The following is a 17,078-nucleotide window of genomic DNA, read 5'->3' on the forward strand; positions in this document are numbered from 1 at the left end:
AGATCTATGATTCATATAGAAATAATTTTTATATAATATGCAGTAAGAGTCAAGATTCATCCTTTAGCATTTCTTTTAGTGAAGGTCTGATAGCAAACGCCATTTTAGTGTATAAATATCTTTATCTCATTTAAGAAATATTTTTTGAAGTGTTGAGAATTCTAGATTGAGAAATCTTTTAGCACTGTCAACTTTAATACTACAATCAGTTATTTTACCAGGAAAAGCGAGTTTATTCGGGAGTAGCCAGAGGAATTGCAATTCTGGATACGTGAACTACGGTGGACCATAGGCAAATCAGAGAGCAAGGAAAGGAAACTTGCTTCTCTAAGGTAAAAGGGGGAATTGGGAGGGACTGTATTAACCCAAGGGTCCACTGGAGGAAGCTGGGAGTTCAAAGTATGGAGACTTCTCATTGGTGGGCTTCTGTAGTCTCTGACTGGCTAGCCTGTGCTCAGGGGAGAGAAGTTTTCTTCTTCCTGGCTGGTGGTAAAGCAGGCAACACCTTTCTGTGATGGAGATGTTTGCTCTCTCTGTAATTGGTGATGTGTAGGTAGGTATGAGAACTTCCCCTCCAGGCCTCTCCCAACTCTAACTCTAGCTCAGGTTTCTTTAATTCCACAGCACATTGATGTTATTATTCCCTGTCTTCTGCCTTCAGTTATTTCTGTTGTGAAGTAAGCTATCAGCTTAACAGTTGATAATGCCTTTGAAGGTAATCAACCTTCTTTTTCTCCAGCTGTCTTTAAAACCTCTTCTTTATCTCTGTTTTGTATCACCATGATATGTCTGTGTGCAGATTTTGTTTTTGTTTTTTGTTTTTTATCCTGCTTCAGAATCTTTGGGCTTCTTGGATTGTCTCTTGTCAATTCTGGAAGATTCTCAGCTATTTCATTTTCATTGTCTCTGCCTTGTTCTCTCTCTCTTTCCTTCTGTAACTCTGATAACATACATTAAACCTGTTTCATATTTTCCAATCTTTGTCTCTCTGTGTTACATTCTGGTAATTTATACAGAATTTTGTCCAAATGGATTTGGAAAAGAACCAAATAGAGCATCTAGAAATGAAAATGAATTTTTAAAATCCAATAGGTGGGTTTAACAGAATATTAGACACAGCTAAGGAGAGACTTTTAAAACTAGAATATAGGTTAGAATGTTTGCTTCTGCTGAGTAACTTAAGGACAGTACCAGTTCAGGGCCATGTTAAACTAAATTCTCAGCTTAAAGTTTTTTTGACCAGTGTGATTTGTGCTGCAAAACTTTGTAAAACTCACTGACTTGTGGTTATAAAATATCAGGGGCAAATTTTCCCCATCTCCATTCAGTGCCGAGGTTCAAAACAGGCAATCTTCCTTAACCCCCTTGGTGGGGTTGGAGTAGGAGTGCTTTATTTCAAGTTCACTGTTACACTGAGGGGTGGCTTTTTGGGATGTCAGCTTTATGGGCTAGGGTCTCCTATTTGACCCTTCTTCTTGAGCAAGTTCTGGACTTCCTTCTCTATCCCCCTTGTGGATTGGAAAGTGAAGCTCTGGGTTTCTCACTTGGATGTTAAAGTTTTGCATACGTTTATTAGTCAATTTCAGTAGGCAAGCACTTAGTCTTTCATGCTGCCAGAAATGAACAGGTGCTTAACTTAAACTTTCTTATATTCTTGACAACATTGTCCCCTTAACATTGTTGCTGAAGATCCATACCTGAGAGTCCTGGATATGCTGAGATAGAAGCGTGTGGGGTTTGAGCAGCAGCCCTCCACCTTCCTCCTAGTGTCATGAATGCCTTTTTGAGAATAAAGATAGAAATTATGTTGGCATGATCTAAGGTTACCAGCCTATAGGTGGATAGTAAGTTTTTCATTTAGAAAGTAGTTTTGGATCCCAACTTCGCGTGAATTTCTTCTATTTTTTTTTAAGATTTTTAGTTTTGTTTTTTTTTTAATTTACCTTTATTTTTGGCTGCGTTGGGTCTTCGTTGCTATGCACGGGCTTTCTCTCTAGTTGTGGCGAGCGGGGGCTAATCTTCGTTGCGGTGCACGGGCTTCTCATTGCGGTGGCTTCTCTTGTGGAGCACGGGCTCTGGGTGCGTGGGCTTCAGTAGCTGTGGCACGGAGGCTCAGTAGTTGTGGCTCGCGGGCTCTAGAGCTCAGGCTCAATAGTTGTGGAGTACGGGCTTAGTTGCTCTGCGGCATGTGGGATCTTCCCAGACCAGGCCTTGAACCCATGTTCCCTGCATTGACAGGGAGATTCTCAACCACTGTGCCAGCAGGGGAAGCCGTCTTCTCATATATGTTTATATGTTGGTTATATTTGACACTTAAATGATTCTTTGGTAATGTTAGAATGTATTTGTATTGACCAGGACTTGAGTTTTTCCTTTGAGAAGGGCACTTAATAATCCTTTGCTTCACTTTTCCCAGAAGATTCCTCTCTCTGTGGGAGAAGTGGCATTCAGTTTCATCAGGCGTGCCACTGCTGGTACACAGCTAACACCACTTCTAATGCAGGAGGCATTGCACTTTCTGCCATATAACATTACAACAACCCCTGAGATCAAGAGTATTGTAATTCCATTTTAATCATGGGAAAATGGAGGCTTAAAAAGGCAGACAACTTGTCCAAGGGTACCCAGCTGGGAACTGGAAACTAGGACTCAAATCCAAAGAGTTTAGCTCTCGATTCCTTGCTCTTCCACTTTCCCTGTCTTGCCTCCCTGAGGAACGTGACACGTTTTACAAATGTGTAGGTGTGATAGGTGTATAAAAATCTTAGTTTTGTCACAGAAGTCTCTGTGGCCTTAGTAGAGATTCTTAGCTTATCTTCCTGTCACATCTGATGCTTTTAACAGGTTTGTCCCTGAAACGTGTGTGTAAAGTGAAAGGTGGTAACCCTCGGTCATCCCATGGCGTTAGGAGCTGCACACTGCACTGGTCGTTGGCCACACAGCTACACGCCAAGAGGCTTCTACACAGAAAGAGCTGAGGCCCTAGTGCGTGAGACGGATGCCGACAGTGTGTGGTGTGGATGGTGGGGCAAGGCCGGAGGAGCACGAGCGCCACTCACCAGGAAGATGTAAGGAGGCTCAGAGAACGTGTGTGGGAGAACGGGGTGGCAAGTGTACTGGAGAAGGTGCACGTGCACAGCATGTGAGTCTAGTGCCCGAGCAGCAGCGTGCCCCTGGGAGAGGTGGGCAGGAACCATGTCCTGCAGAACCCTACCCACCAGGAGAGCTTCTCCAACTTGCCTGGGCTCCCCGCTCCCATGTTTCCCATTCAGCAGGTCTGCGCAGGGGCCCTGAGAACATCTCAGACAAGTTCCCAGTGTTGCTGCTGCTGCCAGGCTGGGACCCACACCTTGAGAAGCACTGCCTGGAGGGACCACCCATGGGTGAAGGACAGGGCCGTGCCGAGCCAAGCCAGCTCGCGTCCTGCTCCCAGCTCCGCATCCAAGATGCAGACCAGGTGATGTGCTGCTCCTTCTTCAGCTGAGGTAGGTAGAAACTTGCAAAAGTAACTTTACCAAGAAAGTAAGGAGGCCCTTACGTGGAAGGACCTAAAAAGTGTTGTCACTTACCTAAAAGTCACTTAGGCATCCTCACAGGGGTCCTCGTTTGCTCCACAAACACCTGAGCACCTACTGTGTGCTGTTACTCCACAAGGCACGTGGAGCAGCAGCAGGTGATGAGGCCCCGCAGGCCTCGCCTTCTGTCCACTAGCTATTTAAACGTACGTAAGGTTAGAAGTTCTGTTCTTCAGTCGCACTGGCCACATTTCAGGGCTCAGTCCCTCTGTGTATCTAGCAGCACTGCCCTGGGTGATGCAGTACAGAATACCCCCTCAGCACAGAAAGTGTTCTGCTGGGCGCTGCTGCTCGAACGGGCTGAGTTGGCCCTGGAGGAGCAGAGTCAGGTCTGGCGAGCTGTCGTGGGCAGACCTCATCCAGCCTGGGCACTGGTGACAGGGTGGCAGTGGGAGACAGGCCAGAGAAGAGCAGTGTCTCAGTTCTTTTCCTTCAGTGCCACAAGCTCTCGTGTGCCCCTCCACAAATCCCTTTTATTTAGTGCTCCTGAGCGTGACCCATTGAAACGGAAGGAGAACCGCGCAGCAGAAAGACGTCGGCAGGCACTCCCCAATGTCCCCAGCGCCCGGAGAGACCCACAGCACCCGTGGACACTGAAGGTTCTTGTTAGTCCCTGCAGTAAAGGGACCTTGAGAGTCGTTTAAGGTAGGCTTCCTGAACTGACATGACCATGTAATTCAAGCTGCTAGTGATATCCTTCTGGATCTTTCTTTGAGGAAAGCAGCAGAGAACATGCCTCTTATACAGCTTTGTTTTGTTTTGCAATGTTTATTTGAAAAGCCCTTTGTCAGAATGTGGAGGTGAGAGCTGCTTGCTCCATCTCTGAAAGGCCCGTGGTGGCCCTGGCAGTCTCGTCCTCCCCCCCTGGCCCGGGCATCCCCGCGCCTCCTGCCAACACAGAACCGCGCACAGAGAACAGGCACACGAGGGGAGCAACATGTTCTTTTATTGATGCAAGTACGTCCAGTCACACCAACAGTTGACATCCTTTATTATTATAAAGTACAGCTCTATACGCAGAGTTCATCTCGAAATACCAAAACATCATAGGGTATGTATCAAATTGGGAAAATAAAGTAGCAAATGTAGCACTGTGTCAGGTCGGTACTAGAACTGATGACCAAGTGAAGCACACACTGATGTGAAAGCTCCTTAACACATGGACAGAAAAGGTTCTAACATTGTATTCCAAATATATATTCTCAAGTTTTAAACCTTTCTTTATCTCAAATACATAAAGCAATATGTACTGTCAATATACAATATGTACTATCTAGAACGTCTGGAAAGTGCAAAAACACTGTGACAATACAGTGTAAATATCCTTGCTCCACCCTGGGCTGAGGGCGACATCAGCAGCGGATCATGGAGCCACCTCCCCCTGAGGCCTCGCCTTCACATCTCCAGGCTCTCCTAGGAGTTTTGGGAATTAGCAACTAACTAACTGTCCTTACCCAGGCCTGCCAGCTGGAGGCTCCGGCGGAAGCCAGCCATGTGGAGAGAAACAGGGTGAGTAGTTCCAAATCTGCTTGGATGGAATGACAGCCCCGCCATGAGGGAGATAGAGTCAGCATGGATTGCCCATTTCTGGCCTTGGAGGGAGCAGGGCTGTCACTGTCCCATGGCCGGGAAGTCAGAAAATGGAGAGTACTCCTCGAGTTCGGGTGTGGAAAATACCTCCAAATGTTGGGCAGCTTTACGTGAGTGGGCTCCAGCAGGTACTGGCCTGGCTAACCTTCCATGTTTGTTTCACATTCTGTTAGGGGAGCCCAATCCCCCACCCAGAGGGAAGGAGGATACTGATTTGTAAGTTGCTTCTTTTGACTTTGTACTTGAGTTTCAAGATGGCTTTATACGTCCCCATCCTTAATTGTACTTTGTATTCGCTTCATTACAGCTAAGTAAGTGTGTCAAAGTTACAGCCTGGAAAATGGACAATTCCATGACTCCCTCCTTACGTTATTTTAGATTTTCTCTTTTCCTAAAATGTAGGTGAAGAACAATTTGCCAGACATCTTCCAACAGAAAATATGCTGCCAGGTGTCCCCCTGCCCTCCCCCCAACCCCCATAAATCCCTGATAAAGGAAAATGAAAATGTAAACTTTGGAAAGCCCGTATTCAAGGTTCACTTCTGGAAGTACGCAAATGAGACCTCCGGGCCACCCGAGCCCTTCTTGCCAGAACCTTGTGGGCCTGCGCTTTGAGGGCAGAGCTTCCCCGGTGCCTCCAGTGGCACTGGCTGCAGGCGAGAACGGGCCCGCCAGAACCCTCTAAGGCACTCACCCCGACATCAGAGACACTGGCTGGAAAGGAGGCAGGGCTCACGTTGGTTTTGGTTGGGTTTTTTTAAGTATTTTTTTTGTAAGATGTTTGTTAATAATCAAAAGTAGAAAATAAAAATCTACATTTCATTAGAATAAGATGTTATCATGGATGCCATCTCCCATGATACTCTTTCCCCACCCCTCCCCAAAGCAGGGCCCTGCCCTGTCATAAACAAAAAGCTTTAAGTGCCAAAGGTTGATGCATGAAATAATTACTTCTTTTTTTTTCATAAAAGTTAGTTATGTACAAAATGGACCCCAACCAGTGAGGCCTCATCTCAGCCCATTATCACTCAAGATTAAAACTCAGTACGTAGGTGTGCTTAATCCCAGCGTCTGCAGGCTGCATCCATGCCTTCAAGCTCTGTTAAGGAGAGTGGTCCTACAGGTGAGCAGGGAACGAGGAAGTGGTCAGGCGGCCGGCAGGCCCTTCCCCTGAGCAAGCAGAGGGCAGGCTTGTGCTACTAGGGGAAGGCCCAGCTGCCTAGAACCGCCCATTGAGGGAGGGGTCAGGGACGTTCAAACCCCAAGTCCTCAGCCTGTACCGGGGATGCCTTCCTCTCCCCGGTCTGCAGAGAGGTGCCCTTGGCCGCCTTTCAAAAGGGCAGACCCATCATGCCTACCCCCACCCCGTCCTTTCCCTTCCTTGTAGACTCTGGTATGGGGCTGGTCTTGGGGGCTCACCGGACTGCTGCTGGAGTTCTCCTACCTGAGGGTCTTCCAGCTGTCCTTTTCCATGTGGTTCTCGGGACCTTCACTTTCGAAGGAGGCGATGAAGAGAGCTGAGAGACGAGAAGCCCCGCAGAAGCCATGTCCACACCCGGTCAGTCTGCCTCCCACCCCAGTTATCCCTTCTCAAACTCTCCCTCCCAGGGTGGAGCGAGGCCCGGGAACGAACTCCTAAACCAAGGGGGCAGCAACTTCGGGCCTCGGCTGGTCCACAGGCCTCTGCTGCATGGGGTTCCTGGCAACCTGCCTGGGGACTCAGACGTTTCCTGGTTCTGCAGCACTGGCCCAACCACGTACTGGCGCTCTCAAGTGGCCTCGGGAGCCTGATCTTTTCTTGTCCTTATCCTTCACCTGCCATCCACCCATGGCCCACCCTCATGCACTCACCCCTGCGAGCTGAGCTTCCCCAGCGTAGCATGGGAATAACAACCCTGGGAGGGCACCCTGCACGAGTCAGGGTGACCTCTACAGTGTGCAGAGGTGGACCTCACCTTCCTCGCTGTAGATGGGAGCCGTCAGCAGGTAACTCTGAATCTTCTTGTCCTTCTCGAAGGGACACTCTACCTGTGTCCATGTCATGAACTCATGGATCTGTCTGGAGATGTCCCAAAATTTCTGAAGGGGCAGAAGACCAACTGGATGTTCATTTGTCACCTTAAGCTTGAAAACCCTGGTTAGGGTGGGGGACGTAGGCTCTGGCTTTGGTCGGCTGATCAGTCCCCTGGTCCCAGAGAGACTGGACGGTGGCCCTACAAAGCTGACTCCGTAGCCGTGGAAGCACTCTGTACAACAGGGCCAGCCGGTGTCTCCAAGGCCATTCAGTCCTGCCCTCCGCCTGAGCCACCGGGCTGCAGCCAGGTCTGTGCTTCTGCTGTGCACGACCCCCAAGAAGCCCCTCATCTGTCACTCCAGGCTGAGGCAGGCGTCCCAGCCACACCCAGCACAGCACCACCAACCAGAACACCCCAGGATCTCACTCTGGGGCCCTCGGGCTCCTAGCACTGTAACCAGATCATTCACTCAGAACTGGGGCCACCCTCATACCTTGAGGTCACGGCACCCATGACCCACCCTGGAGCCTTCAGTCCTAAAAGGCCCTTCTGCCACAGGGCCTCGGCCTGGCAGCTCTCATGGCACAGATGGATTCTGCCTGTCCTAAAGCAAGGCCAGGAAGTCTGCCCTACCCTGTGCTGGGACAGCCTGGCCCCCTCCCCTCGGACCACAAGGGGGCTGAGCTGACCTTGAAGTTAATGTGTCCATTGGGCAGGTGGTTGGTGTGGATTTTGTGCAGGAAGTAGATGTCCTTAACGAAGAGGTTGAACACAGGGATGACGATCTTCTCCCGGCTGCTGTTGGCCATCTGGGATCTCTGTGTGGCCCCCTGCAGGGCTGTGCGGTAGTTGCAGAAGTTGCTGGATGGGTCCATGTGGTGCTGTGGGCAGACGGGAGGATATGGTGGGCACTGCTCCCCCTGCACCCCTCAGAGCTGCTCAGGAGGCCCCTTTGCAGGAAACAGCTCGGGGTGGCCCTGTACCGTCACCAGAAGAGGCCGCCTCTCCAGGAGTGAGCACAGGGGAAGGAAGCCCAGAGGCACGTGTCTGAGCACTGGGCTGGGGCTTTCTGGCTTTGGGTCCAGGCGTCACGGGGTAAGCTGTAGAGAAATCTTGAAGCTCACACACACCTCCTCCCTGCCCTGCTAAGTCTGGGTCTCCCCTCCTTCCTTTCAAAACCTTCCTTTGCCTTTGTGCTTTCACGGACACCTCCCAAACCTGACCAGCTCCACAAGACACACACTTGCAAAAACTGGATTCTCTGATCAAATACATCCGGTCAAGGCTGTAGACTCGCCTCTCAGCCCCTGGGCCCCCCAGACGGTCCGGGACCATGGAAGTCGAAGGAGAAAAAGGCCAGTCTCTGCTTGGTCGGCACTGCCCAACCTGGGGCTGTTGGCCTGCTTTTGCCGACAAACTCCTTGCTGATCTTTCCCCCGAGCTTTGCTTTAGGCGATGCCAGTTCTGACTCAAGGCCCAAGGGCCGAGGAGAGCATGGGCTACCTGCCTTCTGGGGGCGCCGCGGCCAGGTCAGTGGACACACCCAACATAAGACGGCACTCGGGGCAGCAGGCCCTCAGCAAGGGGCCAGAGCGTGATGGGACGCCCAGCCCTCCTCAGGCTGACTCGGGACAAGACAGGGTGCCTACCTCTAAGACGTCGAACTTGGCCGTCTTGACTTTGGACCAGGTTTTCTTCAGCCTCGCCACAGGACTGAGGTTCATGCCAGCTGCAGGGGCGGGGCGACAGCTAGGGTCAGGGCGGGAGGAGATGGGACACACCGTGCTGGGGGGAGCCCCTGGGGCCCGCACACTCACAGATGATGGCCATCATGGAGTTGAAGTTTCCGATGTTGAAGCACTCTCGGGCCACATCGATGAAGAACTCCAGCATGCGAGTCCGATGCTTCTTCTTCACCACCTGGAGGGCAGCCAGACTGCTCAGCGCGGTCCCCACCAGGGGTCATCCCCTACCACACCAGCCCCCAAAGGGCAGTGCCCTGGGCCCAGGGAGGGGCCTCCCCAGCAGGGAGCTGCCCTGGGCCCTCAGAGCTGTCAGGCGGGGGTGGAGGGATTCTCGCAGGCTGCAGAGGCAGGAAATGCAGCCGTGGCATTTTCGATGCTGGGCAGAGAGGCGGGAGGGCAGGCTGAGAGGACCAAGGGAGACCCAGATGAGCTGACAGGCCATGCTGGGCACAGGCTGCCTCCCCGGATGGGTCTCTGTTGTAATTTAAGGCATTACTGTTGGGGGTTGGCGCTCCCAAGGCCCTGGCAATAAAAGCTTCCTATCTCCACTTGCAAAGTTCCGTCCCCTGCGGGGTACAGGGGTCAGAGCCCCAGGCGGCACGGTGGGGTCGGGAGGAGATGAGGCCGGCCCTGCTGCTGTGTGCGCCGCACGGCACTTACCCGGCACACCTCGGTGGCCACCAGCATGCTGAGGCAGTTGAACCAGTTGTCGTAGGCCTCCAGGCTGTAGGTCTTAATCAGGTCTCCTCGGCACTGTGGGGACACAGCAGGTCACAGGGAGCCCGAGGACCCTGCCCGTAGCTGCTGCCCCAGCCCCACCCTCAGAGCCCTCAGAAGGAGCTGTGGCCAGAGGAGGAGGGGATTGGCTTTTGGACTGGCTCCCTGGGCCTGCCCGGGTCTCCCAGGATGCCCCCACCCGGCCCTCCAGGGCTCCCCGGCAGCATGCAGCACCCTGTGTGGCTGTCCACTGAGCTGTGGGGCAGGCACTGGAAGGCCAGACCTACGTGCGTCTTCAGGTTGTGAGGCCCGACACTCCGGAGGCGCTCAGGCGTCTGGGCGAGGCCCCTGCACCCTCCCCCGGCCACCCTGGAGCACGCCGCAGCCCCTCACCCTATGCTTGTCCCGAGAGTCCATGTGGCTGACGATCTGCATCAGGTCCTCAGGGTGGATGCTGCTGACCCTCTCCTGGATGGAACGGGGAAACAGCCCAGGAGGAGTGACAAGCCTGCCACCCTCAGGCAGGCCCCACACGCAGCATGGAGGGCGTGTCAAGAGCAGCAGTCACGACCTCCCTGCAGGCGTGCCCCTCCTCGATCAGAGCACCCAGACAGTGGGCAGGCCCCCCAGGTGTACCCCAGGGTCTGGGAGGCAAGAGCCTCAGCAGAGGCTGCTATGTGCAGGGCCCCTGCCCAGCCCGGGCACAGGCAGGATGAGGGGAGGGGACGGGGCAGGGAGAGCCGTCCCCCTTGAAACCCTTCACCTCTTCCCAAGCCGCTCCTCCATCCTGAGGCCACTGCAGTCCCCATCGCCCCAGCCCCTCCCGTTAACATGGGGCTGCCGTGATCCTGGGGACCCAGGTACCAAGAAACCCTCTGCTCAGGTGGACACACAGCCGCCAGAGGCAGCGCTTGGGGCTAACAAGCGGGCTTCCCGACACCCCGGTCCGGCCGGCAGGGGAAGGCCCTGTGATGCCATGTTGGGAAGGTGCCAGCGTGAGCATCAGTGAACACGCCCCAGCCCGTCCTGGGAAGGGCGCACTGCAGCACTAACCAGCTCAATGTGAGTCAGCTGCTGGGCCAACACCAGGGGGTCACAGCACACGCCCAGGATGTCCTTCTGCGCGGCTGGCGGCTTGGCCTTGAGGATGGGACCTTTGTCCATGGCCGGTGAGCGGAGCTTCTCACGCAGCTCCTGAAGCTGGCTCCGGGCAGCCAGGGACAGCAGCAGGCTCTGCGTCATTTGGGCGATGGCCTTCTTCACCGTACAATTCTCCTGGGAGGGGCGGGGGTGGAGAAAGTGCTGGCCTGGGCTGGCAGCAAGACCTGCACCGCGCCGGAGGAACCCATCTCATCTCCAGAGACGCGTCTAACTTTGAGCCCACGTCCCCTACCCAGACCTGCCATGAGCACTTGGGCCTCTGACGGCAGAGCGGGGCACAGTGTGGGCTCCGCCGAGGGCTGCAGGGGAGGGTGACTCCACAGCCGTCCTGAGGAGAAGGGAGCCGAAGGCCAGGGCTAGGCTTCTGGGTATGAAAAGCATGGCTTTCTGGGTGGCGGCCAGCTGAGCTACTTCTCGTGGCCTTTCCACCGTAGGAGGGGCCCACGGTAGGGACGAGGGACTCCGGAAGGGCTTCCTCCAGGGCTAGGAGCCTTCCTTCGCTGGGTGGGAGCAGCCCTGGCTCTGCCCCACTCTCCCTGGGCTTTGAGCCCTCGGGAAGGCAGAAAGTGCTGAGCGCACGGAGCCCAGGCTCCCGCGATGGGGGCCGGCGGCAGGACCAACCTCTCTGGAGGGCCCGTCTCAACACTGCAGACCAAGCGGGAGCTGGGAGCCAGGAAAGACGGACAAGGCCTCTCGCTAGGCCCCCACTCCACCCACCCAAAGAGCGGGAGAAGGTGGGGCCTGGGATCACCCCACTCGGGCCACAGGGTCTCCCGTGTGCGCAGGATGCCAAGGGCAAGTCTGGCCGGTTGCTGGCCAGCTGAGCGGCCTTCATGGGGCTGAGGGGCAAATGGAGCCACCCAGCAGTCCTCTTGGGAGAGTGACAGCAAAGGGGACCACATACAGAGCTGTCCCTGAAGACCCACCCCTCCCTCAGACAAGGAACTCTGCCAGGCTCCGAGGAGGACCTCACCTCGTCACACTGTGTGACCCGGTGGGTGATGGCTTTCAGTTCGGCCATGGCCTTCTCGTCCTGGAAGTCGTAGGGGAAGGCCTCTGTCCACTCCTTCAGTAGCTGCACGATCTTGGCTGAGAAGGACTTCAGCCTGGCCTGGGGAGGGTGGGGGGGTCGGGGGATAAAGCAAGGCCTGACCCTCCAGAGTGGGCGACAAGATGACAAGCGGTACAAGCACCCCCAGTTCTGCAACACCCTCTGACCCATTCCCCCACAGGACCTGTGTCCTCTGCCCTGACGCTGGGGTGAGGGCTGCTGGGTAGGGACATCCTTCACCCTGTCCACCTGCGGTTTTGTCATTCCTGCGTTGCTTCACATTCCCCTTAAGCCAGCTCTCTTTTTCACTTAAATTAATTTTCAAAGAACCTGTCCTATCGCTACCGTGACACAGAAAATTAGTTTCATTTGCTGTAATTAGAAGTTACCCATAAAAAAGGACACGATGAAAACCAAGCAAAATCATTAACGTTAAGCAAGAGACCCCAGCCACCTTCTCTCGGTAAAAAGCAGGTTGGCAAGTGCTGGGAAGGGCCGCAGACACACCAGGCATCCTCTCCCCGGTTCCCACTGGCCCAGGTCCACACGCACATACAGTCCAAGGAGGGGGTGCGGGATGCCCAGCCGTGCTCTCCTGGCCAGTCCTCTATGCCTAGCCCCGCGCTGGCTCACGTACGCTAAACCATTCCTATGCCCGCTTTGGCTCTGCCTGGCCCTGACCAGATCCCCGTGCCTGCCTGGCCACCCTGGACCATTCCGGCCCTGACTACCCTCGGGGCCCAGCTCCTTCATGACCCAACTCCCCACACCTACACCTACCTGCCCCCCTCCACCCACCTCTACTCCGCTGCCTCCACCCAGCTGACACTCCCCCCAGGTGCCCGCTGCACCCCCCGCACTCAGCAGGAACTACAGCCCTGCATTCCCTTCTCAGATGCCCCGCCCTGCCTGTCATCACAGACGAAGGCGGGAGGGCTCACCCCAGGCTCCTCTCAGGCTTCTATTGTCCCCCTGCTGACCCTCAGCCTAGAATTTCATCTCCCACTCACCCTGTTCTGGCTTCTCCCCACCCACGCCTTCAGGCGCCTTTCCTGATCCCCGGGCTGCAATGGGTGCCTGTCTCTGTCCCTGCCCAGCACACCCGGGGACGCGCCCCTCTGGAGAAGAGACTGAAGAGGGCACAGATGTCACAGGCCTTTGCTGCAAACCTCCAGAGGCAGGAGGTCCAGCCTGGTAGAGGGGAAGGTCATCCAGAACAGGCCCTGCCAGCGCCTTGACAGTACGCCCACAAGCCCTGCTTCCACACCAGACCCCGGGCCTGCCCCACGGCCTCAGGGATGAGCTGTGGTTTCTTACCCATCTTGACTGCCCAAAGCCCGACTCAATCAGAAGACATGACAGTGAAAAACAGCCCTATTTGAGTCTCTGAAAACTCTAGCCTGAGAGTGCTGCCCGCCACCCCCTTTGGAGGGAGCAGTGACCCAGGCTGCTTCTCCACCAGCTGGAGCCGGACCCTCCCTTCCGGGGTGTCTGGCACTGAGCAGGAGAGCCGACAGGGCTGTCTGCTGTGGCCCTTCCCCGGGAGGGGGTGTGAGCACCCGCTGGCTCACAGCATGAAGGGTGCTGCATGCTGCCGGGGAGCCCTGGAGGGCCAGGTGGGGGCATCCTGGGAGACCCAGGCGGGCCCAGGGGGCCAGTCCAGCAGCCGCCCCCCTCCTCCTCTGGCCACAGTTCCATCCAGCGCCCTGGGAGGTGGGCGCCCCTGCAGACACCCGGGAGGCCTGCTCCAGGGATGTCAGGAGGCCAGACAAGCAGACCTGCCCCCAGCAGGGAGGGGCCCGGGCCGGGCTCAGCCAGGCCCCGTCCTGAGCAGCATTCTCTCCCAAGCGTGAGCGAGCGGGGAAGCCAGGGGCACGGAGACGGGCAGCAGCCCGGGGGCTCGCCTTTACCTTATCAGATCCGGCCTCCAGCTGCTGCCTCTGCTCCAGGCAGATCTGCCCCACGCGGGCCAGCAGGTCATGAGGGGGGATGAAGACCCGGGAGCTCAAGAGAAACGTGAAGATGTACGTCCTCTGAAGGAAAGAGACAGAGGGTGAAGAGTGAGTCGGGCCCGGCCTGGCCCCCAGGTATAGCCGCGGCCTGCTCCTCCGCCTGGTCCCCGCCTCCCGGGCCCAGCATCACCTTCTGCGTGGTTTACCTCACCTCAAATGCCCTTCCTCCTCTCTCACTGCTCCCAAATCCTGCCCACCGTGCAAGGCACAGATCAAACCCCACTTTGCAGCAGCTCTCAGAGGTATCCCTGACAAGCTCGGTCCCAGTGGTTTTACTCAGCTGGGATGCTCCCCTACCCCACGCCGGGAGCTAAACCCAGACCTGGATGTTGGCGGTGTCTCCGGGCCTGTGTGGGCCTGTGGCCTGGCCCACGGTGCTCCCCGGGCCAGGCGCCCAGCCTGCTCTGTGCCAGATCCTCACTGCTCAGTGGGGCAGGGCCTGGCTGGGGGGCGGTGGGGGCCTCCTTGGCCCCAGGACCCCACATCGGGAGCTGCTGCAAGCCGCTGTGCGGTCACTAGCCAGCTGTGGGCCCCGTCCCCACCTGCCACACCAGAGCCCCGCAGTCCCAAGGCCACACGTCCTTGTCACCTGGTCGCGGTGCAGGCTGAGGGGTGCACCTAGTCTGGGCTGAAAGGTGGCAGGGAGCAGAGCCCAGGGCTCTTGGAAGCTTTTGGCTGACGTGGGATTTACCAGGCCCCTGCCTGCAGACAGGGTGGACTTGGGGGCGGGGAGGCTGCCTGGGGTCTCCCAGGGACTCGACTCAGACAGTGATCTACTGCCACATGGCTACTACAGGTGGGGGGCCCAGGACCCTCGGCCTCCACTCCAGGCCCAAAGGAGCAGGTCTTCTGTGCTCCAGCCTAACGCAGCCTCCCAGATCGGGACTCGGCCCTCAGGCCCTCCCTGCCCCGATGCAGCCCTCAGAGGCCGCTGGGGAGGCTCTCCCTGGAGCAGCAGGGTGTCCCTGGGCTGTGCAGCACGGGTGCTCCAGGGGCCCGCCCCGTCAGTGGTGGGACCTTCAGGGGCCCCTCCTGAGCAAAAGGCTCAGAGCGTGAAGGAAGGCTGCACCTGTTACACCTTGGAGCTCTCAGCCAGGGGCAGAGGAGAGCCCAAAGCAGGAGCTGCGCGGCTCCGGCGAGAAGCAGGGAGACAGACGGAGCACCGTGTCCCCAGCCGCCCACGTCTGCAGGGCACCGGCCGTGAGGGAAAGGCGGGGAGCCCAGGTGCTCGGCAGCCGGGCTGATGCCTAGCTGGACCCCCGTTCGACCTCCACCGCCCCCTGGCTCTCTCCTGGGAAGCAGGCTGGGACCCCAGGGCACAGTACCCTGGGGACAACACTGGGTGAGCTGGCTGAGGCTCCCCGGGGACAGGCCTGAAGGAGGGGGGCCCCTCCCCCTGCCACACAAGGCCACTGTTGCACAGACCAGCACTGGGGTTGGAGGTCCCAGCCCCTGGGGGACCGCGGCCCTGCTCCTGACGTCTTCAGGGCCTGGGGTCCCCTCTCCCCGGCTCTGCCGCCTGGCCCTCAGCTGCCACATCGGCACCACCAGCCCCAGCCAGGCCCTGAGAGGACTTCCGGGGTGCATGGAAGGACAGACAGAGGAGTGGACAGAGCCCCAGGAGGGAGGGAGGAGGCCTGATATGTCTGGCGGGGGTCGGGGGGCCGCCAGGAGCCCCAGAAACCCAGCTGGAGGGCAGAGGGGGCAATTCCTCCCCACCCTCCCTCGCAGCCCCATCTGTCGCCCGGAGGCCATGCGCAGGGCCCTGCCCTCAGGAGGGAGGGGGCACCCATAGGGGAGCAGGTAACAGCCCCACTGCCACTATGAGACGTCATCTACTGGAGGCGGAAGGGAAGCCACACGTGACAAGGGAATTCTTTCTCGCTCTTCCGAGAACGCGCCAATGTCACCTTCAGATGAAGAGGGAGGATACAGGTTGGCAAAGGCCCATCCTGCCCGCACACGCATGTGCCCAGGAGGGCACGGAGGGGCCGACCCTCTACATTCTGAGCCACTGCGGTTCATGCACAAAACAAACTTTCCAGCTCAGAGACAGGACACTGATGGGTGGACCCTCACCAGGACCCTGAAGCACTGGCCTTGCCCCTTAGACCCCTCCTGCTCCTCCAGGGCCACCTCCTACCTGCCTGGGGACAACAGGGAAGTCGCTGCCGGCTCCCCTCTCCTAGGCTGGGGGCCAGGGTGGCAGGGAGCAGGAAAGCACAGGAGGTAGGGCCGGGGCTCCCTGCCGCCCTGCGCCTCCCCTGCCTCTCCGTCCAGCTCTGACTGATGGGGGACCTCCCTCTCCATCCCAGCAGCAGCCTCCCTGGGAGCCCAGGTCGATCCCACCAGTCACGGGGCACTCACATCGGGGTAATAGTCCACTGTGGGGACCAAGTGCTCCATCAGGGCCTCCAGGGACCCGGAGATGAGACGTCCGTCTTGGAAGACGAGGTCCCCGGAGCTGCCGGCCCCACCTCCTCGCTCCCCCATGCCGGGCTGCACCTGTCCACTACAGCTGGGCCCGAGGATGCTGGAGAAGACCACGGACGTCTGGGGCATAGTTTCCTGGGAGAAAAGAATGAGGCCGTGAGGCATCAAAGGCACCTCCGCCAGGCCCTCCTCCCAGGCTGCCTGCAGCCTGCGTGCAGGTGCAGAGCCTGAGCCCAGCAGGGCCGGGAGTGGGGTCATTAGATGTCAGCACAGGCGGGCGGGCAGGCTCCTCAGTGGCCCCGAAGCCGCTGATCAATGTGTCTGATAAATGTTTCTTCAGCACCTGCTCTGTGCATACCAGGCCTCATTCCAGGCATCTGGACACAGAAGGCCCTGCCTCCTGGGGTTCCATCCCAGTGGGAAAAGAGAAACTATGGAGAAAAACAGCACCAGGAGGAGAACACTGAGCGTGCGGGGGGTGATCAAGGCGGCCTCAGGGAGGGGCCCTGAGACAGACTGATGGTGTTAGCTGTGCAGCTTCCTGGGATAAAACAGGGAGGTTCGAGGCAAAAAGGACAGCAGGTGCCAAGGTCCTGAGGCCAGTGTAGGGGAAGGTGATCAGCAAGGGAGTGGTCTGGCCAGACAATACACACCTGGGGGCCCAGGGTGCAGCATGTGAGACAGGAGGCGTCGGGACTCCGGACAAAGGAGTGACCTGACTCAGGGTGAAGGTCACTGTGGCCGCCGTGTGGAGACCCAGCAAGGGAGAGATCTAAAAA

General features: G+C 57.1%; 2 protein-coding genes across 9 annotated transcripts in view; one reads left to right on the forward strand and one right to left on the reverse strand.

Annotated features, from left to right (window-relative positions):
* CSGALNACT2 (chondroitin sulfate N-acetylgalactosaminyltransferase 2) overlaps positions 1 to 4,234 on the forward strand; it is a 56,578-nt gene extending 52,344 nt beyond the window's left edge. For 2 of the 7 annotated variants that reach the window (XR_016388039.1, XR_016388042.1), the window contains 3 exons: positions 2,845 to 3,068; positions 3,273 to 3,485; positions 4,057 to 4,234. The gene's annotated coding sequence lies outside the window, so the exon portion shown is untranslated. Of the gene's footprint in view, positions 1 to 209; positions 333 to 2,844; positions 3,069 to 3,272; positions 3,486 to 4,056 lie in introns of those variants that run through there. The other 5 variants (XR_016388036.1, XR_016388038.1, XR_016388037.1 and 2 more) reach the window with 5 other exon arrangements.
* Positions 4,235 to 4,505: 271 nt separating this feature from the next.
* The window catches only part of RASGEF1A (RasGEF domain family member 1A), a 40,167-nt gene continuing 27,594 nt past the window's right edge, over positions 4,506 to 17,078 (reverse strand). For both annotated transcript variants that reach the window (XM_022553256.2, XM_022553255.2), the window contains exons 2-13: positions 16,234 to 16,434; positions 13,765 to 13,887; positions 11,777 to 11,914; positions 10,696 to 10,917; positions 10,036 to 10,110; positions 9,586 to 9,678; positions 8,998 to 9,100; positions 8,830 to 8,909; positions 7,870 to 8,061; positions 7,121 to 7,244; positions 6,610 to 6,682; positions 4,506 to 6,282 (exon numbers count right to left, since the gene is read on the reverse strand). In XM_022553256.2, the coding sequence (XP_022408964.1) occupies positions 6,258 to 6,282; positions 6,610 to 6,682; positions 7,121 to 7,244; positions 7,870 to 8,061; positions 8,830 to 8,909; positions 8,998 to 9,100; positions 9,586 to 9,678; positions 10,036 to 10,110; positions 10,696 to 10,917; positions 11,777 to 11,914; positions 13,765 to 13,887; positions 16,234 to 16,428 (1,443 nt within the window). In that variant the 5' untranslated portion in view covers positions 16,429 to 16,434 and the 3' untranslated portion in view covers positions 4,506 to 6,257. The remainder of the gene's footprint in view (positions 6,283 to 6,609; positions 6,683 to 7,120; positions 7,245 to 7,869; positions 8,062 to 8,829; positions 8,910 to 8,997; positions 9,101 to 9,585; positions 9,679 to 10,035; positions 10,111 to 10,695; positions 10,918 to 11,776; positions 11,915 to 13,764; positions 13,888 to 16,233; positions 16,435 to 17,078) is intronic.

Source organism: Delphinapterus leucas, chromosome 16 (genome assembly GCF_059928025.1).
Source record: "Delphinapterus leucas isolate spDelLeu-1000000601 "Yukka" chromosome 16, BTC_Dleu_Yukka2, whole genome shotgun sequence".
Lineage (NCBI taxonomy): Eukaryota > Metazoa > Chordata > Mammalia > Artiodactyla > Monodontidae > Delphinapterus > Delphinapterus leucas.